Source organism: Magnolia sinica, chromosome 15 (genome assembly GCF_029962835.1).
Source record: "Magnolia sinica isolate HGM2019 chromosome 15, MsV1, whole genome shotgun sequence".
Classification (NCBI taxonomy): Eukaryota; Viridiplantae; Streptophyta; class Magnoliopsida; order Magnoliales; family Magnoliaceae; genus Magnolia; species Magnolia sinica.
The window spans coordinates 5966808-5991332 of record NC_080587.1 but is presented as its reverse complement, the minus strand read 5'-3'; the positions used below and the strand labels follow the sequence as shown (position 1 = coordinate 5991332).

Below are 24525 nucleotides of genomic sequence, written 5' to 3'. Positions count from 1 at the left end.
TATTCTTTATTCAATCTTAAATTGTTTCAGTTGATATCAATTGTACATCCAAACACAATTTTAAGATCTGTTTTTAAATTTGTTGTTTGGCAAAACATTAAAAAAAATCGAATAAAATTTCTAGGTAGTCATTGGCATGTGCTGAATTAGCACATGTGGCACATGGGGAATGATTGATGATGGATAAGCAACATGTGGCACACATAGCTTATGTGAGTGCTTGAAATTGAATAGTGGCATACATGGCACATGTGAGGTTCTTGAAGCTATATAGTGGTAGATGTGGCACAAGACACGCATTGGCACATTTGACACATGTGGGTACTCAAGCTAGATGGCAGAAGTTGTGCATATTGGCACATGAGGCACATTTGGAGCAATTGAAAATGGACGATGACACATGTGGCACATTCGCTCATGTGGGTGCTTTGCATGTGTGGCACTAGAGAAGATGAATGGCGGTACATGTGGCACATTAGCACATGTGAGGCACAAGAAAAGATGGATGGTAGCACATGGGGTATATTAGCACACATGGGACACTTTGTATATATAGGGTGCAAGAGAAGATGGAATGGTGATACATATGGCACATTAGCATATGTGGGACGCTTTGCACATGTGGGGCATAAGAGAAGATGGAATGGTAGTAAGTGTGTCATAATGGCATGTGTAGGGCACAATGAAAGATGGACGATGGGTGATTTGGCAGGCACATGCAAAGCCAAAACAAAGAAACCATGTTTCCTTTCCTATTGTTTTTTTCTAAAGTAAGGTTTCTCGGGAAATATCATTTCCTTTCTGATACTTTTCTGGTGAGTTTCTTTACTGCCTGGGATAGCACCTTCGTTAACTTGACTTGTGACCTTTACTTGAAAGGATGAATGGTGAAAATATCCCGTCTCCCTTCCTATTCAGGTACATAAATAATGGCTAATAGAAACTAACAACAATTTAAAGTGATCCTGACAGCCATCAACTATGTGGAACCCACCACAACTGAGAGACGAAAAAATATCTTGCTAGTTGGATGACACCACACCCCTTGATTTCTAGAATTTCCAACCTCACGTGATGGCTGCTAAACATTTTTTTTCTCCACTCGGTGCAGTCCATCAAATGAATGGATTGAATCACCAATGCATGTTGAGTACCAGAACAAGGACCTTGTACATAATAACATTTCATATTGATAAATGACATAAATGGAACAAATGGTCTGTTTGGGCCAAATAAATTGGTAATGATAAAAACAAGCCTAAAGTCCACATTCAACAGAGAATATCTGGTAGCTAGGACTCTCCTATCAACATGTTTTTCAGGGCAAGCAGATAGGTGGTCTTGATCATTTGACCATGCAACCACGTGGGCCCCATTCATGAATGGAGTGAGCAATAGGTGACAGCCCATTAATTACTGTGAAGATAGCCTCTACTTCAGTTTACATCTCCATTTCCCTCTTCTGATGGATGGATTAGATTTCATGCCTATGTGCCAAGCTGACACATGGGGTGGTGCATACATGAGATGTCTTATGTGTGCATGTAGCATAGCAAAGCTCTTAAAAAAATGGTCATGGTGTAGAGGTACCCATCAAGATCAATGCATGTAAGTGCTAAACAAACAACTGAAAGTTAGTTTCATGGAAAAACAATGTTTTCTTTCCTTTCCATCAATCCAAAAGGCCCTCAAGAACAAAAAGTATGTGGAACCAGATCTTGTAAGGTCATCAAGTCAGGTCAGTACTTAGAAAATCCCCAGCAGCTTCTTCAAATAAAAAAATTGCACATATCAGACCATTAGGACCATCTACATAGTGGTGGACCAAACCAACAGACCTAATCGAAGTAGATGTGCCACGTGTAAGCACAAGAGTCAAGACAGCCAATTATGTCAACTCACAGTGAAAAATCTAAGATAGATGAAACATATACATGCAATAATCGAGGGGGATAAGATAAATGGAAGATAATATTGCAATAATGGAGGAGGATAATCTTGTATGTGAACTTGAGACCTGTCTCTTTACCTTAGCAGTCGTTTAGATGCCTATATATGATTTAAGTGGTAAATGATTTACGCTGAGGGAAGCGAATTTTGTGGCGGATAGCTTAGCTAAATGGGGGAGCGAATCCCAAAATCTCCTGATTCTTCAAGAGGTGAGAGATTTGCCCCATCTTATTAGGGGCACCTCTTACTGGAGCTGGGTTCCCTTCGTTTAGGCTGACTTCTATAATTAGCATATGATAGGAGTGGCCTTTTAGCCTTTTCTGATGTCTGAGGGTCCCTCCCAAAATTTGGTATGTTTATATATATTAATAAAATACTTTTCAAATAAAAAAAAAATGATTTACAGCCTGTCCTATATGACTGTAAGCTGTGAATGATTTACAGGTAAATGATTGTCTATGTTTGGATAGCCTGTGAATTGTTTAAGTTCTGTAAATGGAGAGGCAATCTTTCCATTTATAGCCGTTACGCTGTAAATGAAGAGCCTGTAAATGAAATCACAGCTTTATTACTGTAAATCAAATGGGCTGAAAGCTGTAAATGATTTACAGCCTTTAAATCATTTACAGGCAATTTTCAGCATCCGAACACAAACTGTGAACTGTTTTCCTGTAAATCATTTACAGTTAGCCTCATTTACAGGCATCCAAATGACATCTTACTTTGAACATCTCTAAATTTTTCTTGTGATTTCCCTGTTAGGAACAAGGAATGGCAGTAGTTGTATCCACCCTTCTTCAAATGGTTATCGAAAAACTAGCCTCCCCAATCCTAGAACGGTGTGGATTGTTGTGGGATATTGATGAGGAGATGGAAAATCTAAGGAGTAAGTTATCGACGATACAAGCTGTGCTTGAAGATGTGGAGGAGCAGCAAGTAAAGGACAAGGCACTGCAGATTTGGCTGGGAAAGCTTAAAGACTTGGCTTCTGATGCAGATAACATATTGAATGAATTCCCAACAGAAGCAAAACGCAGAAAGGTAGAGATTTCAGGGCGCATTACGAAGGTATGCAACTTCTTTTCGCCTTCCAAAATAAATTTGGGGAATAAGATAAAGGAAATCGGACAGAGATTAGATGAGATTGCTGGGGAGAGGTCCAAATTCCATTTGAGATAGGAAGGACGGGCATTGGAGATAAGAGGACAAGAGCAAACTGACTCATTTGTAACCGAATCGGAAGTTTATGGAAGGGAGGAAGATAAGAAAAAGGCAATGGAATTACTGATCAGCGAGGATAGCCGAGAGGATGTTACAGTCATCCCCATAGTCCGTTTGAAGGGTCTTGGGAAGACCACACTTGCTCAATTGGCTTACAATGACAAGACGGTAGCAAAGTATTTCGAGCTAAGAATTTGGGTCTGTGTATCGGATGATTTTAATGCGCAGAGGCTAACAAAAGAAATTTTAGTCTCTATTACCAATAGTAATTGGGATCTTGAAATTTTGGATTTACTACAATGTCACCTTCGAAAAAAGCTGAGTGGGAAGAAGTTTTTACTTGTGTTGGATGATGTATCGAATGAAAATCTCGAGAAGTGGGGTCAATTGAAACAATTTCTCAGAGGTGGTGATAGGGGTAGTAAGATCATAGTAACTACCTGTGGTGAAAAAGTTGCTTCAGTCATGGGCACCCTCCCTTCACACCATTTGCCAAGATTATTAGAAGATGATTGTTGGTCTGTGTTCAAGCAACAAGCATTTGGGCAAGGACGACAAGAACATCCAAACCTTGTAATTCTTGGAAAGGAAATTGTAAAGAAGTGAGAGGGTGTCCCTTTGGCGGCAAAGATGCTTGGAATCATGATGCACTTTAAAGCAGAGGAAAGAGAGTGGTTGCTTGTCAAAGAAAGTGAAATTTGGAATAAACTGTTGGAGGGTGATTGTACAAACATTATGCATATATGAGAATCCAAGCTGCCTGATTTTCTCTGTTGAATGTGGACTATTGGCTGATTTTTGTCACCCCCCTTTTGCTTGAAGACTGTTACTTGGAAGAATGGGATTATCTAATTGATGTGACATTTATACAGTTGCATGTCAACCATAGGATAGAGCATGGATGTTTTTCATGGCTTGCAAGTTCATCAGCTGCTAGGCTTCCCAAATAGGTTTCAGGAAGCAACGGTCACTTGCTTTTTGTAGTTGTATCCTTCTGTTGAGTTAGAAATGTATAAATGAATGTCTACTAGAAGGAGAGGTTGTATTTATTTAAGAAAGCATGTAAAATGGATATTTAGTCTAATTGTTATGCTTGTTACAAGTACTGATATGGATTTTATGTACTATATTTATGTTAAGGAATTAATCAGCCATTGTATTGATCTCTCTGTTTAACCTTTTCTTCATACTTGTACTTTGAAATTTGCTGATGCCAAACATTTCTGACAAGAATAAAAAGTTTGGCAGTCCAATGCCAGATTATAGGTTTCAAGAATTTAGGGGATCCTAGATTAAGCCTCATTCCTAATTTTGGTGAGCCCCATGCCCTCCATGTCAGATTTATACCATCCCAAATCAAGATCTCTAACACTAGTGTTTTTAACCAGTGTTCCAAATCTGCGGTATCAAGATTTCACTACTGTATCCTTGGCAATAATATTGCTAAAATATTACTACAAGCACTTTGTAATTTCTCCTATATGTCGCATGTATCGATGATATTATTGGCAATACAGGTCAACACAAGGGAGAGTGCCAAGAAAAAAAAAAAACCTAAAACTAAAACTAAATCTAGAAATAGAAGTAGAAAATTTATTTATATTGAAACTTTCTAGGGGATCTGGTCGGGAAATGGATTTCAACCACTTTCTAATTTTTCTGAATTAAATTCCTCAATTTGGGGGGAAAATGTACGTAAATATTGTGAAAATATTGTGAAAATCAGAAAAATTCTATATATATATATATATATATATATATATATATATATATATATATATATATATATATATATATATAGTATTTTTGGGGATATGTTGGGGACTAAATTTCAACCATTTCTCTTTAATTTTCATGAATCCAAATCCTCATTTTTTGAGAAAATCAGGAATGAAGAAAACATGTGAAAATACTGCAAAATTCAGTAAAAATTCGAAAAAATTAGAAACCATATTTTTTAAGTAAAATTATGAGGATCTAAATGAGTGGATTTTGGTCGTTCCTCTTCAATTTTTAGGAATCAAATCCCTCTTTAGACTATTAAAAGAGAAATTTGAAGGTAACCAAACTAGTGCTAAGAATCCGTAGTAATGTCCAACTGATCCCATCTATTAGAATTGAACCATTATACATACTAGATCCAATGAAAAGTTTTAGCCATTTGATATTTCAATATTCAGTACAGGAAAACAGGTATCAGAACCATCAGACATAGGAGCTGATATATTTGGAAATTCTATTATTCGAATTGGATATGAACCCATCATGGGTAGTCAAAATTTGATTTTGCACATCTTGTTGACTGCATCTTTTATTTTTTGGGGCATCTAAAGACTATAAACCGAGAAGTTCACAATGAGTGAAATATGAACTGGAATTGGTGCACCTTTGGTTGGAGAAGGTACATGGCTTCCAAAATGTGATGTTTGTTACTCCAAAGCTCATACATCTTTCTTTAGAAAGTATTCTGCACTAGGACTTCTTCGTCTGCAAATCTTTATAAGCTAAAATTGTAGGACTTTAAAGGTTTTTTAATTTTATTTTAACTCTAGGCATCATATCACATCTTGGTGGCCTATCTTTGATCTTGTGCATGATGTCGGCATGCTATATTGGTGCAGAGAGGGAGGTGATCAACCTGATCACCATCTTCCTCAAGGAATAACTACAAATTCACAGAGCTCTCTGGACTCGTCAAACAACTTCCTCGAATCTACAAGGGATAAAAGTAGGAATTATTCTTGATAAATTCGAAATAATTTGATTGATGATAAAAAAACAGAATTACAACCCTTTAAATAATGATCTCAAACCTAGGAATAGAGGTTTATAAATAGTAAGTCACAGTTTTTGAAGTGTTTCAATGGGATTTTGAGTCAAAAACTCGTCCTAGGTTTGACTTCCTTATTTAAAGAGTTGAAATTTCATTTTTAAAAATCATCAATCAAGTTATTTCAAATTTATTAGAAATTATTTGTACTTTTATCCCTTGTAGATTCAAGGAAGCTCAGTGAGGGAGAGCTCAGAGGATTCAGAGTAGATATCCCCTGAGAAAGATGGTGATTGACCTCATCACATCCCTCCCTAGATCAAGGTAACTGTAGGATTGGATAGACCTTAAAGATGAACTGTCTGGTTGGACGTATCTTAAAGATCAACTGTTTGATTGGACCGATCTTGAAGATGTGTAGTCCATTAGACGTTACTCAAAGATGACCGATGTGAGTGGACTGATCTCAAAGTTGAATGGTTTAATTGTCCTGACCTTTAAGATCAACAGTTTGATTGGGCCAATTTTGAAGATGAACAATCTCATTGGACAGATCTTAAAGACCCTTGCACACGTGTGTGGCACATGGTGTATATACATTCATATAGCCGTTTGAATTGTCCTGAATGGAGCATTACTAAAATGTAAAACAGATCAAACAATGATAACCATCCATTTCTTGAATTATTTTGGACCGTGACCATCTCTTTTTAAAAGGGGTTGCTATGGTATTGTGGTGTATATATAAATGAGAGAGGTGCTTTTCAATTGGGAAATGCATACCTGCAAACAATACACTTCATATGGTCCAGAATTCAAATCTCAAGCGACCATCTTGCTGAATGCAGCAAACGCAATTTTCAGGTGACTGATTAGTCTTGGGAAATAATCCATCAATTTCAACTATTGTTTGGCACCTTTGATATGAATGTTTAACTGGGAATCCAAAATCCAAGATTTTAAGTTACCCAGATTTTTATTATATTAGCTGTGTTTGGCACCCTGAACTATGGAAAGAGCAAAAGAGCCATTTGAAATATGACCGTTACAATTGGAGATTAACAGATTTTGCAAACCAACTTGTATTGAAAAGTGACCTTTCCGAGGAATCCACCACATTCCAACCGTCCAAACACAAGATTTTAGCCTGGATCTGGATTCCAAATACAAAGGGCCCAAAATGTAAGCTGCCAAACAACCTGTTCTTGGGCGCGGATTAGCTACTGACAGGTTGAGTAGGGAGAGTCGCTACTAAAGTGACATCACCTAGTTTCGTGGGGCCTACCATGATGTATGTTTTGTATCCATGCCTTCCATCCATTTGGAAAGATCATTTTAGGGCAATATTCAAAGAATGAGTTAAATCCAAAGCTCAGATGGACCCTGGGGACAGTGACGCTGACCATTAAAAACTTCTAGAGGCCACAAAAGTTTTATCTCTGGCTTATATTTGTGTTTTCCCTTCTTTCATGTCTTTTTTAACTTTTGAACAGGTTGGATTTCAAATAAACATCATGGTGGGCCTTAGGATACTTTCAATGGTGGGAATCACTCTCCCCACTGTTTTCTGTGGTGGGGTCCACTACATATTTTTTCTCCCTCATTCTTTGGCTCATCCCCTAAAGTGATATCTCAAAATGGATGGACGGTGTGGATATAGCACATACATTATAGTGGGGCCCACAGAACTTGGTGAAGTCACTTCAGTAGCGGACTCGCTACTTAACCAGTCAGTATCTAATCCTGTTCTTAACCTGAGCATGGCGATTCGAGAGGCGGATTGGCTGGTATACCATGCACCACCGATCTGGCTGCTCTGGGTAGGTGTCGTGCGAAGACGAGCGCCGCCGCTGGAACGGTTCAAAGGAAATCAAAGTTATATGGCCCCTAAATGATGTATTTATTACATCCACACGGTTCATCCATTTTGAGATATAATTTTAGAGCATTATATTAAAAATAATTCATATCAAAAGCTTAAGTGGACTACACTATAAATAGCAGTGGGAGTAATAATTCTCACCATTAGAACATTCGTAGGGCCCACTATAATGTTTATTTTCTATCCAATCTGTTTACAAGGTCACACGGACTGGATGAAGAGGAAAAACGAATATCATATTGATTGAAAACTTCTGTGACCCCAAAAGTGTTTCACTGGTAGACGTTGAATCTCCCACTGCTTTTTGCAGTGTAGTCCACTTGATCTTTGATATATCAGATAAAGCATTATGACGAGCTCTCCAAATGGACGGATGGTTTGGATATAACACATACCTTATGATGGGATTCACAGAACTCGGTGCTGCCAACACACCAGCTATTGCTAAAGCTTTTGCAGTAAGTTCCTGCGCTTGGAAACCTAGGTGGGGTCCACCATGATGTTTGTGAGAAATCCACTCTGTTCGATCATTCGTATCAGATTGCCTAGTGAGTAACTCACTAGGCTTAGTGTACTGAGTAAATTCTGTGGGGTCTACTGTGGTTTATGTATTTTATCCACTCCGTCCATCAAATTTACCGGATAATTTTAGGGCCTAATGTTCAAACGGACCACACCATAGGAAACAGTTGAATTGAATGTTTACTGTTGAAAATTTCTTGGGGGTTACAAAAGTTTTGGATCAAGCTTATATTTTTGTTTTCCCTTCATCCATGTCTGTATGATCTTATGAACAGGTTGGATTAGAAATAAACATCACTGAGGGGCCTAAAAAGGTTTCAATTGTGGAAATCATTATCCCCACTGTTTACTGTGGAATGATCCACTTGATATTTGGATATACTTAAATTTTGGGCTCACCCTCTTAAATTAGATGGAAAAACAGATGGACGGTGTGGATAGACCACATACATACAGGGTGGGCCCAACTGAGTTTACTCATTACAATAAGAGCCTACTAAGTAACTCATTACGCAATCCGATTACCAAGGAAACGGATTGGCTACTTCCCTACCACAGCGAATGGCTGGTGGTCGGTGTTTGGTGGGCCCCACCATGATGTATGCGTTTCATCCATCTTGTTCATCTATTTTTATATATCATTTTATAGTATGAGATGAAAAATTAGATATATCCCAATCTCAACTGGACCACATTACAGGAAACAGTGTCAAATGAACGTCGACCATTAAAATTGTTTTGGGGCCATAAAAGTTTTGGATCAAGCTGATTTTTGCTTTTTACCTTCATCTGGGTCTATATGACCTAATTAACAGATTGGATGTAAAATAAACAGTACAGTGCAGCCTAGGAAGATTTTAATGGTGGATATCATTGTTTTCCTGTGGTGTGGTCAACTTTATCCCTATCATTTTTGGTATCAAGCTTAAAATGATACGTAAAAATGGATGAATAATGGATGCAAAACACATACATCATGGTGGGCCCTTGGACGCTGATGCCTTGCCCAGGAAGTTCGGAAGTTCCTCCGCTGGGAACCCAGGTGGGGTCTAATGTGATGTTTGTGAAAAATCGTCCTCGTCCATCCGTTTTGTGAGTTCATTTCAAGACATGTTGTCAAAAATTAATCGTATCCAAAGCTCAAGTGAGCTGAAAACGTGATAAATGTCCACAGTTGAAATATTCGGTGGGGCCATGGAAGTTTTTATTCATGCTAATGTTTTTTTTTTTTTTTTCCATTTCATCCCAATAGGAACTACGTTATTAACAGTATGGATGGCATCTAAACATCACTGTTGAACCTAGGAAGGTTTCAACGGTAGGAATTTCTCTAACCACATTTTCCTTTAGTATGACTCACTTGAGATTTGGATACGGTTCATTTTCGGATCTATAATTCAACTGGGCCACACAACAAGAAAATGTGAGTAGATAAATGCCTACTGTTGAAACCTTCTTAAGGTCTACCATTATTCTTAGGTGCCATCCATACTGTTCACAGGGTCATTCTTACTAGAATGAACTAAAAATACAAAAATATTAGCTTAATCCAAAACTTCTGTAACCTCAGTAATGTTCACCAGCAGACATCCATTCCTCACTATTTCCTGTCGTGAACCCACATTATTTATATGTGCCAACCCACTTGCCAACATGGCAAATGTGTTTGAGATCTAACCTATCCATCATTTGGGTCCCACCATAAAGATGGCCCTGCCTACACATCAGCCCAATCTATTCATCGAACAGGCATTCTGTTAGAAACAAAATGATGGCGTATGAGAAGTTTGATTTTATTTTATTTTTTTCTTTTTAACATTAATGTTTCTAAAGTTCATGAATCCTAACTCTACTAGTTGGTGAACAGGCCCAACGTTTGGATAAAAGGGCATCTACATGGTGGGACCCATCTGAATATAGTTTGGATGCCACACGTGTGATGAGCCGGTCTGCCACTCGGCTTGGGGCGCGGACTGTTGTGGGTTGGGGTGGTAGCATAAGCCCGGATGCTCACCACCCGTGGAGACGCCATTGTCCCGACCGAGGTGGGAAGTGGCGTCTGGCTCGCAGCACTGGTGCTGCCGGTACCGGCACGTGAGCTGCCACTTCTGCACATGAGTGGCATGTGAATGGGCTTCCTTGCGCATGAGTGTGGCCCATGGGATTTGCATATCCATACGTACAGACCGTCCAATTGTCACCGTTGGAGCATTACTCAAAAATTAAACAGATCAAACAATGATAGCTATCCAATGCATGAATTATTTTGGACCACTGACCATCTCCTTTATAAAGGATTGCAAAGGTCAGATTCACCACAACTTTTAATTTTGTTATCCAATCAGCTGTATACATTGCATACAATGACAACAACAGCCTGGATTATCCAAAGCACTGATTATATTAGGACAATGTAATTCACCATGTTTAAGTATTATAATCACGAGTTGGATGGTTAGGAACCTTCGATCTGTGTTGGCTTTCAGGCCATGATCCATCCCTATGATCCATCCCTAATGGGCTGTATGACCTGGCTGGGTTGGATTGAATAGCAAGAGTGCCCCATGGATTGGATGAGACACCATAGCCTAGTAGAAGGTGGGGAAATTATCACTTATTTTTCTTAGATTTAAAACAGAAAACCAGTATTTTTATCCATTAGAACACTGTTTTATTTTCTTTTCCTTTTTTAAACAGGAAAGAAAGTGTTTGCTATCACAAAAACAAAGAAAGAAACGGTTCCTAAAAGTGATGATAGCAGTGTAAATGAGAGAATTGTAGGCATATTCAAGTGAATAGTGAGAAAATACCAGCATACATCTAAGTTCAGCCTTAAATAAATACAGTGATAAAACCAGAGGGTGTTAAAGCATGCTCCGTTTTAACAAAGAATCACCACCCACAGTTCCAAGACAACAGGTGATGTCTATATGAAACATAATCTTCACATGTGATATTTTGATCCATTCTTTAACCACGTATCGATACTCGAGGAACAGCTGGCAAACCTAGTTCATCTTCTGCCTGTAACAGCACAGAAAATTTCAGTAAAAATAACTCCATTATAAAAAAAGCCTCAACACTATCAGCTTTGATCAAGAACATGAGAATGTGTGTGTGTAAACTCCAAAAAAAAAAGAAAAAAAAGAAAAAGAAGAAGCCTCGACACTATCAGCTTTGGTCAAGAACATGAGAACGTTGCGTGTATGAGAGACTCAATTTGGTCAAGGCTCAGTTGCTTAATCAATTCGATTCAACTTGAAAAAACTTGCGGAGACTAATAATTATTTTGAAACCAGGACAGCACCTCGACCCTATTTTAGTGGGTGGTTCGGTCAACTGGCCACGCCTGCTCTGGGCTGGTTTTGGCATGGAAATCTACTTCATTCAAAGTCATCAAAGGCAGAGAGAACTAACAGCCAATCTGCTGTTAGCCTAGTGGTTAAGAGCCATTGATTTCCAAGAAAGTTGTGGTTTTGAGCTTTGACAGATGTAGTTACTTATATTTATTTATTTAAAAAATTATGGAATAGCATACAGGGTTTTAAGGTGACCAAGAACATTTTAGTGTCCGGTTTTCAACCATATGGTCTGACGGACTCTGACACCAGTCCAATCTGGGTTTTAAAGCATTTACAATACTAAATTTTTCCAAGTCTTTATATTGGGGGAGAAAAAAAACAAGCCAGCCCATCTACAGGTCAATACACATGCCAACATCACCCATGGGCGAGATCCTAGGACAGCTGAATAATCTTGGCCAAGAACATTATGGTCTTCATTATGAGTGGAGCAACAGTCTGGGCCATGGGATCACTCTGGCTTGGATTTCTCACATGTGTTCCAGGTGGGCATATGTTGGTGGCATGTAGATGAATTGCTGTAATACACGTGGATTAGCAAACCTTGTTGCACAGAAATCTCAGGTTTCAATGAATAAGTGGGGCCTATGGTTCAGTAATCCAGACCATTGGCAAATTTGACCCCATGACGAGGGAAGCATGCCCAAAAAACAGGTAGGTCAGATGATCCTAGCAACCAATTCTGGGGGCTTTTTGTTCAGTTGGATGTGAGCCTTGTTGGAAAGCGCGGAAGGTGAGCCCTGAAGATCTGACGGTCTACACGATGTTTGGAACCTTTACAAAGCAAAAGAACGGTGCTCCAACGGCCCGCCTATCTACTACTGGAACAGATGGAACTATTCACACCTCTGATCCTACGGTATATAGTGGTCCCGGATTGCGATCTATGGATCAGATCGTCCCAAGGACAAGCTAAGATGGACAGACTCTCGTGCACAATGTTTCTCTCTCCGTATACTCTCAGTATTTTGTATATCTCATTATGCGAGAGAGAGCGCATGCCTTTTTATAGGAAAGGTAGGGAGTTTGGATGAGACCATATCATCCGGTCTTATCCCTATCTCCTATCATAAATCAAATTCAATTTTGAATTTGAAATATAACAGAAAAGGAGAAAGGCCGGAAGATGCCTAAATATGTGGGACCCACCCACTAGTGATTGCTCACCAGTAGGCCACACCGGCCTACATCCAACATCTCCCACTCAATCACATTGTAGGATAGGCACATAAATTTGTCCATTTAACTCGCCTAATAACAATCAAAGATCAAACATCACGATCAAAAGAATCAAAGGTGTGGGACCAGCTGGATCACCATAATCTTCTCACAGGTGCTTAAGTACTAAGTGACCACCTGACTAGTACTCAATAACCCAAGCTTTGCAATGCTTGTCCTAGTTCGCATGACCACATCGGATGTAGTTAACTCCCAAGCTGGAGTACTCGGCCAACATACGCACTTATCCAACTTATCGAGTTATTATGAAAACTTGATTTTTCACAAACTTCGAATAAAACCAATTCAAAGCAATACCTATATATATATATATATATATATATACATATATATATATATATATATATATATATATATATATATATATATGTATATATATACACACATATATATATATGCTTTTTAAGAAAAATACTGTTTGCAAAAGTCTAATAAAAAACAACTCGATACTGCCGGCGGATAAGTCTTCAAGTGCGTATTTATAGTTGTAGAAACTTGGTATAGCTGTCACGGGATCTTCCCCACGTAGATGTGTAATTTGGAATTAATCAAGCTGCTTTCCTAGCGTAACTGAGTCTGGCCAATCAAGGACCTTTCGTCATAGTACACTAAAGTAGCAACACTCAATCTCATCCTCATATACACAAGAGGAGGGTAGCTAAGGACACAAAGAGTCACCTACGGGACTGGTTACTCGCACGTTGCAATGATTAGATCGAATCAAAGTAATCTGTAGGTAATAGGTCCCAGCACGTGGCTACAATCCACGTCGTAAAGTAGACAATACTAAGTGAATGTCGGGTCTACAATACGCAGGTCATTCTACATAAGGTACGACTCATCTTATAACATCATAACCTGACTTTAATTTCAGGCCATAACATTGATCGCATGTAACGGAATGGTGCGATTATGTTATTCGACTTTATCAGTCTCATCTTCAATCTTTATAAGATTGTAGGCGGATACGACTCACTCATATCATCATCCTTTATTATTCACAATAAAGGGAAGTTCATACCTCAATGTATAAACATAGCCCTAAATGTACCTCTCTTGTACATTCAAGGTTGGTCAACCCATGCGAGTGGGTGACCGGCCTGCCGACAAAAAATAGAAATCCTACATGATTTTAAGGTCAATGCTGATGATCTTCATACCTAGTTATATTAGTGTTCAATACTAAATAAAAAGGAATATAATATTCATTAATGAAAAATCAAAGGTACTACAAAACAAGTACATCAGTCAAGCTTTCTTCAATCCCATCTGCTTCACGTGAACCTGAAATAGATCTCTAGCTATAGGTTTCGTCATGGGATCAACCATCATTTCATTAGTAGGAATGTAGCTGAGGGCGACCTTCTTATCTCTCACTTGATCACGGACGTAATGATACTTGATCTCTATGTGCTTAGATTTCTGGTGGTGTTTAGGGTCCTTTGCCAAGTCAATGGCAGAAGTATTGTCTATCTTCAGCGATATAGGCTGACGAATACTCGGTACAACACCCAGACTCAATAGAAATCTGCGAACCCATACACACTCCTGAACTGCAGCACAACATGCAATGTACTCGGCCTCCATAGATGAAAGAGCTGTGGATGTCTGTTTCTTACTCGACCATGAGATAGCTCCTCCTCCGAGTAAAAATACATATCCTGAAGTAGACTTTCCCTCGTCGGTGTCATTACCCCAAGAAGCATCTGAATATCATTTGAGCTCGAGGCTTGTTCCTTCATAACACAACATTAGGTCTTTTGTTCCTCTGAGATAGCGGAATATACGTTTGACGGCTTGCCAATGAGACTGTCCCGGGTTACTCTGATAACGGCTGACTATGCCAACTGCATAGCTAATATCCGGTCTGGTGCAAAGCATAGCATACATTAAGCTCCCTACTGCACTTGCATAAGGTACTGAGGACATAGCCAATTTCTCGGCTTCAGTCTGGGGACACGATTTTCTGTCTAGCTTGGTAGCTTTATCCATAGGGGTTTCAACAGCTTTTGAATTTTTCATCCTGAACCGCTCTAAGATCTTTTGTATATAGGTTGCTTGAGACAAGCCTAAAAATTTCTTAGGGCGATCCCTGATGATTTTTACCCCAAGAATAAAGTTGGCTTCATCGAGGTCTTTCATCTCAAAGTTTAAGAATAGCCAATCTTTAGTCAATATTAATAATTGCATGTCATTACCAGCTAACAGGATATCGTCTACATATAGAGATAGTATCAGAAAAGATCTTCCAGACCATTTTATGTATACACAATGATCTTCTTCACTCATCGTGAATCCAAAAGTGGTGATGGCCAAGTGGAACCTCATGTACTACTGTCTTGAAGATTGCTTCAGCCCATAGATAGATTTTAACAACTTGCAGACTTTCTTTGGATGCTTTTTGTCCATATAACCCATGGGTTGTTGCATGTATATCTCTTCATCCAAGTCACCATTTAAGAATGCAGTCTTTACATCCATTTGATATAACTCTAAGTTTAAACTTACGACAATGGACAAGATCATGCGCATTGAGGAGAACTTTGCAACAGGTGAAAAGGTCTCCTCGTAATCAATGCCTTCTTGCTGTGTAAAACCTTTAGCAACTAATCGTGCTTTATACTTGTCCACTGTACCATCTGCCTTTCTTTTGATCTTAAGTACCCATTTATTACCTATCGCTTTGCGATTGGAAGGCAGATCAACAAGTTCCCAGACTTTATTCTTCTCCATGGAGGCGATCTCTTCGTCCATAGCATTTACCCAATCGGCCGAGTTAGAAGATAATAATGCATCCTGATATGAATCAGGTTCATCATCATTAACTGCAACGCAAGAAAATGTTTGCCCCTCAATATCGAAGTATTTTCGGGAAATCAATCCTCTTTCGCTTCGACGTAACTCAAGAGCCTGCTGAGATGTCCTCCCACTGTCCTGGTGAACTATAGGAGCATCTTCATCTTAAGGAGCAGAATTTTCACTCTTCTGAGATACATCGGGTATTTCAAAAAGTTCTATTGGAACCTTTTGCTTCATTCGGCTTAGGTATCTATCTTCAACGAAGGTCACGTCTCGGGATTCTATCTCAATTCATCGTCCATGGTCCTCATAAACTAGAACGTATCCTTTTGAATGCATAGGGTACCTAATGAACACGCATTCAATGGTTTTACTATCAAGTTTACCTCTATGTTGAGTAGGTAGCAAAACATATGCCAATGATCCCCAAGGGTGTAGGTGGGCTAAAGAAGGAGGCCTCCTAGACCACATCTCATATGGAGTCCTAGGAATGGATTTGGATGGGACTCTATTAAGGACGTAGACGGCTGTTCCCCAGAATATGGTAGAGAGATTGGCTTGTGCCATCATCGATCTAACCATGTCCAATAGTATCCTATTCCTTCTCTCTGCAACACCGTTTTGTTGTGGAGTGTAAGCCATTGTGTACTGCCGAACAATTCCAACGTTTTCACAATATAATTTAAACGTTTCAGATGTATACTCGCCACCTCTATCAGATCGAAGGGTTTTAATCTTTTTCTCAAACTGATTTTCCACCTCAGCTTTATATTTAAGAAAACAATCAAAAGCCTCAAATTTGTGTGAGATGAGATGCACATATCCATAGCGCGAGTAATCGTCAATGAAAGTGACAAAGTATTGACATCTGTTTCTGGCATGTACATTAAATGGTCCACAGATATCTGAATGGATTATCTCTAGTGTGCCCTTAGACCTAGCCGTTTTGGGAAATGGTTTCTTCGATGTCTTTCCGGACACACAATGTTCACAAAATGGCAAATCAACTTTGGATAAGGAGTCTAACAGACCAGAATGTACTAGTCTTGTCATACGATCCTTTCCGATGTGACCTAACCTCACGTGCCATTTTTGAGATTCAGATACTACATTTTTATTCGACATAGTAGATAAAGCTAGATGGACATTATCACAATCTACGTCTAGAATAAATAAATCTGAAATTAAATTTTTTCATGCAAAGATGAGGTTATTCTGTCTCAAAGAAACTCTAGTCCCAGAAAATCGAATATCAAAATCATCAAATAATAACCTAGAAACAGAAATTAAATTCCGACGCATCCCCGGTGCAAAAAGAGTATCACGAAGGATTATTGTTTGCCCTATGCGCATACGGAGATGGAGAACGTCAATCCCTAGTACGTCTTCAACAGCGTTATTGCCCATCTACAGCTTGTAACTTCCTTTGGCTACAGGCTGGAATTCCTTGAGTCCTCGACGACTTTGTGTCACGTGCTTTGTTGTGCCTGAATCCAAAATCCACTCGTTAGATATAGAATCAACGGAAAGGATTTCAGAACAAACGCCTACATACAAAGTATCTTGTAATTGAGAAATTACAGTCTTTTTGTGGGCACACTGCCGAGCATAATGGCCGAAATTTCCACAGATAAAGAAAATTATTTTTGTCTTTTTCTGCTTCTTCTTTCCATTCCCCTTCTTGAGATTTAGAGCAGGTGTTGTGGTCTTCTGTTCTTGATTATTCTTCTTCGCCTTCTTGCGAGCTTTGAACCGTTTATTATTAGCTTTTCGCTTATTGGTCTCTGCTACAAAGGCATTAGCCGAACCTGGCTGAATTGCATTCATATCAACCTCACGTACCAAGTGGCCACAAAAGTCTCTGAACGTAGTGATTGAATCAGTATGGTTCAGAATTCTTTTGATTTGGGCTCAAGATTCAGGCAAGGAACGGTGTATGGCTATAATCTTCTGATTTTCAGTCAATTTGTACCCAACATTCCTAAGGGCACCTATCATTTTCTCCATCTTATGAATATGATCTTTGATGGGACAGCCGACAGGCATCCTGTACTCCTGGAATTCTAATTCTATTGTCCTAACTCTCGCATCTAACTTCTGCGCATAGGCATCTGTCAGTGCTTCCCAGATTCCCTTAGTGGTTTCATGCACTTCATACGTAGGTATGAGTTCTTTGTGCATAGTGCTAAGAAGGACATTACGGGCTGAACAATTTTGTTTTCGCCACTTATTTTAGCGAGTCATCGCAACCCTATATTCTTGTAAATTCCCATTTTCAGCCAGGATGGGTTCCTCTTGAACTACAACGAGTGTGTGAGATATGTCGTCCTCGTCCAGAAGGCATCGCATTGCTCGGGACCAGTCTTCATAGTTGTTACCGTCGAAATGTTGTCCTTTTAGTTGTTCAGCGATTAACGCTTTGGTGGCCATCTCTACATTGCATGAGTATCACTACTTAGCTATGATCTAAGGTATTGACACTAATCATCAGCATTTCTATGTGTTATATAAAATTTCAAAGTATAAAAGCAGTTAACACATCTTAATGAGATCTGAAAGTCCACATACCCGAATGGGCGGTGTAGAACAATCAAGTTCTCTAATTAAGATGAGATTTAATGTTTTTATAAGAATAAATTTATATAACGTGCAACCTTCCATTACATGGTTGTATGCATCATTTGGTGTATGAGAATAAACTCCCACTCAGATTATGCACAACCTTTATTTGTGTATAGGGAGTACCTAAGTACTAAGTTTTTCTATATTTTTCAATGAAAAATAAGGGAGCTTAGATCTAAACACATCAAGCCGAATACTTTCATGCATATTAACATCATCATCAGAAAGGAAAAATTAAGTGCTTAGATATAAAGAGAATACAATCTTCACCTGTGATCATGACTATTAATGATGGATCCGATCATTACCGATAATGATCATTGTTGATGATGGATCCTTTCATCAACATTGATCATCATGGTTGATGATCGTTTCGTTCACTAATGAGCAATAGATCATCAGTGAAGAAGATATTATAAAGGAAACTATATTTTTGATATGAGTCCATCATCCTTCAATAAATCTACTCATGAAGAATTAAAAAAAAAAATTTGCTACGGATTGGCTGATATGTGTATACGTGCTAACATGTGTACAAAAAGCCATGTGTACATAAGCCAACACGTGTACAACACGTGTAAATCAGTTAACATGTGTACAACACGTGTACACATGTGTATAGCAGATTCTATTAGACATCTACACATGTGTATAGCAGATTACAACATGTGTATACATGTATACAATAGCTAATGCAGATTACAACACATTTACAGTAGCTAACACATGTATGATAGCCAACACGTGTACACATGGACAGCAGCTAATGCACGTACAGCAACTAACACATGTACAGTGGCTAACACATGTATGGTAGCCAACACGTGTACACATGTACAACAGCTAATGCACGTATAGCAGCTAACACATGTACAGTGGCTGACACATGTATGGTAGCCAACACGTGTACACATGTACAGCAGCTCATGCATGGACAGCAGCTAACACAGTGGCTAACACATGTATGGTACCAACACGTGTACACATGTACAGCATGTATAACATGTGTACAACATGTATAGCACGTGTGAACTTGTATGTGTATAACACGTGTTAACTTGTACAGCACGTGTTAACTTGTATGTGTACAACGGTGCTCATGTACAGCACGTGTTAACGGTCACGTGTACAACGGTGCTCATGTACAGCACGTGTTAACTTGTATGTGTACAACACGTGTACAACATGTACAACAACTAATGCACGTACAGAAGCTTACACATGTATGGTAGCCAACACGTGTACAACATGTGTACAACAGCTAATGTATAGTGGCTAAATAACACGTGTACAACATTAGCTAATCTGGGAAGATACGTGTACAACATTAGCTAATCTGGGAAGACACGTGCAACATTAGCTAATCTGGGAAGATACGTGTACAACATTAGCTAATATAGGAAGACACGTGTACAACATTAGCTAATCTGGCATCTCATGAGTTTTATAAATAACACGTGTACAACACGTGTACAACATTAGCTAATGCACATAAGCTATTGCAGATTAGCTTTTTTTTTTTTTTTTTTTAATAACTCATCACATCTCATGAGTCTTATAAATTTGAACGGTCCACATGAAGCAGAACCTCATGAATTCCCCTGGTACCAATTTTTACTTTGAACCAAAACTTTGGTGGGCCATTACAAATTCAAACATTTTCTTCCCTCAATTTGAATTTCTTTTTGCTATGGCCACTAGAATCTTAGATCAGTGTGAAAATTCACCTCCTGAGGTTTCATGGGATTCTGCATCTTATTGACCATTCGGATTCGACACCAATGACACGTGAGTTAAGGTGCGTAGGTGAGCATGTCTTTAAGTGGTGTAGTTCAACACAACAACTATTAGTAGATGTATTTCTATTAAACAACTATTGGTAGATATGATGTACACGCATGGGGTACAATATGTGGACCATTCCATAAACTAATTACATGTTGTACATTAAGATGTATGGAATCATAAAGATCTACATGATCATCTTCGTCCATCATAATCGGGCTTACATGCACATGGCATATGTGTATACAAAAAATTAATCCACCATACACATGCTGATTTGATACCATTCTTAAAACATAGATTCCAATCCAAAAAAAAAAAAGGATGGGTTACTTACCTTTTTAGATGAATATTATCGGAGATCCGCCGTTAAATAGCTCTGATACCACTGTTGGAAAGCGCAGAAGGTGAGCCCTGAAGATCTGACGGTCTACACGATGTTTGGAACCTTTAGAAAGCAGAAGAACGGTGCTCCAACGGCCCGCCTATCTACTACTGGAACAGATGGAACTATTCACACCTCTGATCCTACGGTATATAGTGGTCCCGGATTGCGATCTATGGATCAGATCGTCCCAAGGACAAGCTAAGATGGACAGACTCTCGTACACAATGTTTCTCTCTCCGTATACTCTCAGTATTTTGTATATCTCATTATGCGAGAGAGAGCGCATGCCTTTTTATAGGAAAGGTAGGGAGTTTGGATGAGACCATATCATCCGGTCTTATCCCTATATTCTATCATAAATCAAATTCAATTTTGAATTTGAAATATAATAGAAAAGGAGAAAGGCCGGAAGATGCCTAAATATGTGGGACCCACCCACTAGTGATTGCTCACCAGTGGGCCCCACCGGCCTACGTCCAACAGGCCTATGCAGTTTTTTTTTTTTCTTTCCATCATCACCTACTAACAGGCCACGAGTCAAAAGGTTAGGAATTGATGTTGTCCTGTTGAGGAGATTTTTAAGGTATGATCCATTCACGATGGGACCCACAAACAGATTATCTGGATCACTGAACCATACTGTGCATATCCTCTGCTCAAGGTTCATATATTGCCTCTTCCCATATTTGATTACCTCTAACTAGAGGTAGCCATCAGCAAAATCTCCTTCAATTTATGAAGACAATGATGTAAATAAAATTACTGATGATGATTTTACCTGGGCATTCTGTCTGTCGGTTCCTGCTGCATGCCCTGATGGTGCCGAAGGCAAATTGAGTTCAGCATCCAAATCTGATTCCTTATCAGTTTGAAGATACGCCAGCATGCTCTCAGATTCTGTCTCCGTTCCCATGTCCGCTTCCAAAGCATCAAGCTCTTTGTGAGGTTAAAACAAGGGAACCGGAAACAAATAAAGAAAAATTAACATTGCAGATTTCTTAGGATTTTGTCACAAACACCAGTAATGAAAAAGAAAATTCCACACAATACAAGCCAACTGAAGAGAGTATTATCCTAAATGAATGCGTCTCATAATACACTGTAGCTTCTTCCAAGAGATTCTTGGATTTCGTTGCACACATCCATCAGATCCATCATCTCATCTTGCATGTTCTACATCATCAAATCCATCGAAGTGAGTCTTTTTAGGATGTAATGATTACGACGCTGTATACCCACTTTTCTAAAGGTTAGACCAAAAAGAAAAAGGACTAGATCAGTTTAGGATCTTAACCACCAAAGAGAATCTAAAGTTGCATTTGTCTCAGGCCAGGAGAAAAATAATTCATGATTATTGGGATGCTCATGTGATTAGAAAGGGCTCTTTCTTTCCAATACAACAAAAAAAAGCCCAAGTGAATCTTGTTTTGTGTGAGTGAAATACTTCTATGAGTGGAAATTCCAAAATCACAAATTATTTTCTGCTCCTGAAATGACCTTGAGCCACAAGCAGCATAAGAGCTATGTAACTTGTACACCGGTGTGTGATCCATGTCTGACGAATACAAGGTGCCAGAGACTCCTTTTAAAAATCATAACGACAAAGGCTATACAGATATTTTAAATAATAAAACAAATTATCACATTTCAATAGTATATTGTAAGATTTACAATATACCATTACTTTTTATTAGTATAGTGTAATTATTCATGCAATTAGCAAATAGATCTTTAAAATTAGCCGTGTCCAAGAACGTCATTCACACAAATACAAACATGCATGTCCTGAGAACAGAGGAAGGGAGAGTCATATATCTATGTCCTGAATCTTCATAGTTTTCATCATTCCTTACAACTTATTAGCAGATTTCAAAGCTGACATCTAAAAAGCAAAAGCAGCAGTTAGTTCATTACAGAGTCCCAGTGAAAATCTTATTAAGATATGGACATTTCACCGAGAGTAGTAAGCCTAAATCTCTCAGGAATTGAAGATGGTTGGAAGGAATCTAGCTGCATTTTCACAATCTGAATTTTCGTTAGTTCTAGAATAGTGTCAAGATTCCCTCCTACCATTTACAGGTGGTAGGAGATACTTTAAAACATACCGTCTGTTTTGTTTATTTTTTTAAAGGCCGACTCCATCCTTTTTCTTTTTCTTTCTTTTTTTACCACACATACATTGAAATTCATTTAAGGGGGCGACCAGGAATCTTAAACTAATGCCGTTTTGTGCACTCTAGACATCCATTGTAGTGTGTAGGGTCCATTTGTAGTGTGTAGCGTATGTTTGGGTTCGTTGAATTTTCATTGCAACGAACCCAAACATACGCTACATATGTTTTCCATTTTGAATTCGATTTTTTTTAATGATATGTTTCTTAGACATGTTCTTATGCTTGTCGCATTCTCTTGTAAGGTTTTGATCATCACATCCTATTGATCAACATTGCGCAACAGATGATTGAGAATTGATCACCTACCAGCAATGGTACCACGTACAACTTAATGTTCCTCAACATATTTCCTGCCAACATGCCACTTATGTAGGAAATCAGTACTATAAAAAACCATAGGCCCCTTCTCAAAAATCAGGCTGATCAAATCATTACGTGGGCCACCCCTGTATGTTGAGTCGGATCATCATTTGTCCATTGATTTCAACAATGTGGCCGACGCGGTGGTGCATTGGCAGGACACAACACCATTAATTGTGGTACCTTGCTCTAGGTGATTGGTTATCGGTATGATTTCTTAAATTGTTATATCATGATTGTCTAATACTGACAGTTCGTTTTGTAACCCTTGGCCTTTTAGGAATAGAGGCATGCTCAAGGATGGAAGCAGTTAGTGGGAGAGGGGATCCTCAAAGGGAACAGAATTCTTGGCTATTAGAACCCATTGGAGATATTTGTGACTGACAGGGACTATAATGCAATCGCTTATATATATATATATATATATATATATATATATATATATATATATATATATAGAGAGAGAGAGAGAGAGAGAGAGAGAGAGAGAGAGAGAGAGTCATGCTCCCTTGCGCACCTACGCACGTGCGCACCTTTGCACACGTGTCATGGGTGTCTAATCTGAACGGTCCATGTGATGTGGAATTCCATAAAACCCCATGTGACAAATTTTCACCCTGATCTAAAATTTTGTTGGCCATAGCAAAGAGAAATGCAAATCAAGAGAAGAAAATGTTTTCATTTTTCATGGGCCATCAAAGTTTTAGATCAAAGTAAAACTTGGGCCTGGGGGGTTTCACGAGGTGCTGCTTCACATGAACGGTTCAGATTTTGGATCCACATCACATAGGATGGGTTCTCAAAAAAGTTCGTACGTACGAACTGGTTCGCAGGTGAGCGTTTCCGTATGTATATATATGTGTGTGTGTGTGTGTGTGTGTGTGTGTGTGTGGAAAATGGTACTATGAGGTTGAGCTGTGTTGGCCCCACCATAATGTGTGTGGAACATCAACACCGTGCATTTGATGGGTCCTCTTTAGGTTATGGGATATCCAAAAAATCTACAATCTAAAACTATGTGAAGACATGCCTAAAATGTATAAAATCACTTGATGGGGCACACCTTAGTTTTGGATGATGCTGAAAATTGGTCTGATCCCTCATCCAGGTGGGACACACACAATGGATGGGCTGGATTTTTGAACTATATCTTGATGAGCCCGATAAATAATTATGAATGTTTTAATGGGAGGGTAACCCCTCTCAAGCGTTGTATGTGGCATGGCCCACCCAAGTCATGAATTGACTTGATTTTTAAGCCTGTGTCCCACCATGGAATGGTGCATCTGACTGATGGGGTGGATGTTCGACAAAAATCATAGTGGGCCCACACAGCTCAACCTAATAGACCATTTCCATATATATATATATATATATATATATATATATATAGAGAGAGAGAGAGAGAGAGAGAGAGAGAGAGAGAGAGAGAGAGAGAGACACACTAGATT

At 38.9% G+C, this 24525-nt stretch overlaps 1 protein-coding gene and 1 long non-coding RNA gene across 2 annotated transcripts in view; one reads left to right on the top strand and one right to left on the bottom strand.

The window, feature by feature from the left end:
* The window catches only part of LOC131227687 (uncharacterized), a 38875-nt gene extending 17160 nt beyond the window's left edge, over positions 1-21715 (bottom strand). Inside the window, exon 1 of the long non-coding RNA XR_009162443.1 lies at positions 21639-21715. This is a non-coding gene — a long non-coding RNA (uncharacterized LOC131227687). The remainder of the gene's footprint in view (positions 1-21638) is intronic.
* LOC131227685 (putative disease resistance protein RGA4) lies at positions 1978-4334 on the top strand. The gene is made up of 2 exons (XM_058223477.1): positions 1978-2300; positions 2713-4334. Exons 1-2 carry the CDS (start codon positions 2274-2276, stop codon positions 3127-3129), a joined length of 444 nt encoding a protein of 147 aa, XP_058079460.1. The 5' UTR covers positions 1978-2273; the 3' UTR covers positions 3130-4334.
* Positions 21716-24525: the final 2810 nt, after the last annotated feature.

Coding starts and splice junctions, on each gene's coding strand:
- LOC131227685 (XM_058223477.1), top strand. CDS start 2,274: ATGTCTGAGGGTCCCTCCCAAAATTTG. Junction 2,301..2,712: donor AGGGTCCCTCCCAAAATTTG/GTATGTTTATAT, acceptor TTTCCCTGTTAG/GAACAAGGAATGGCAGTAGT.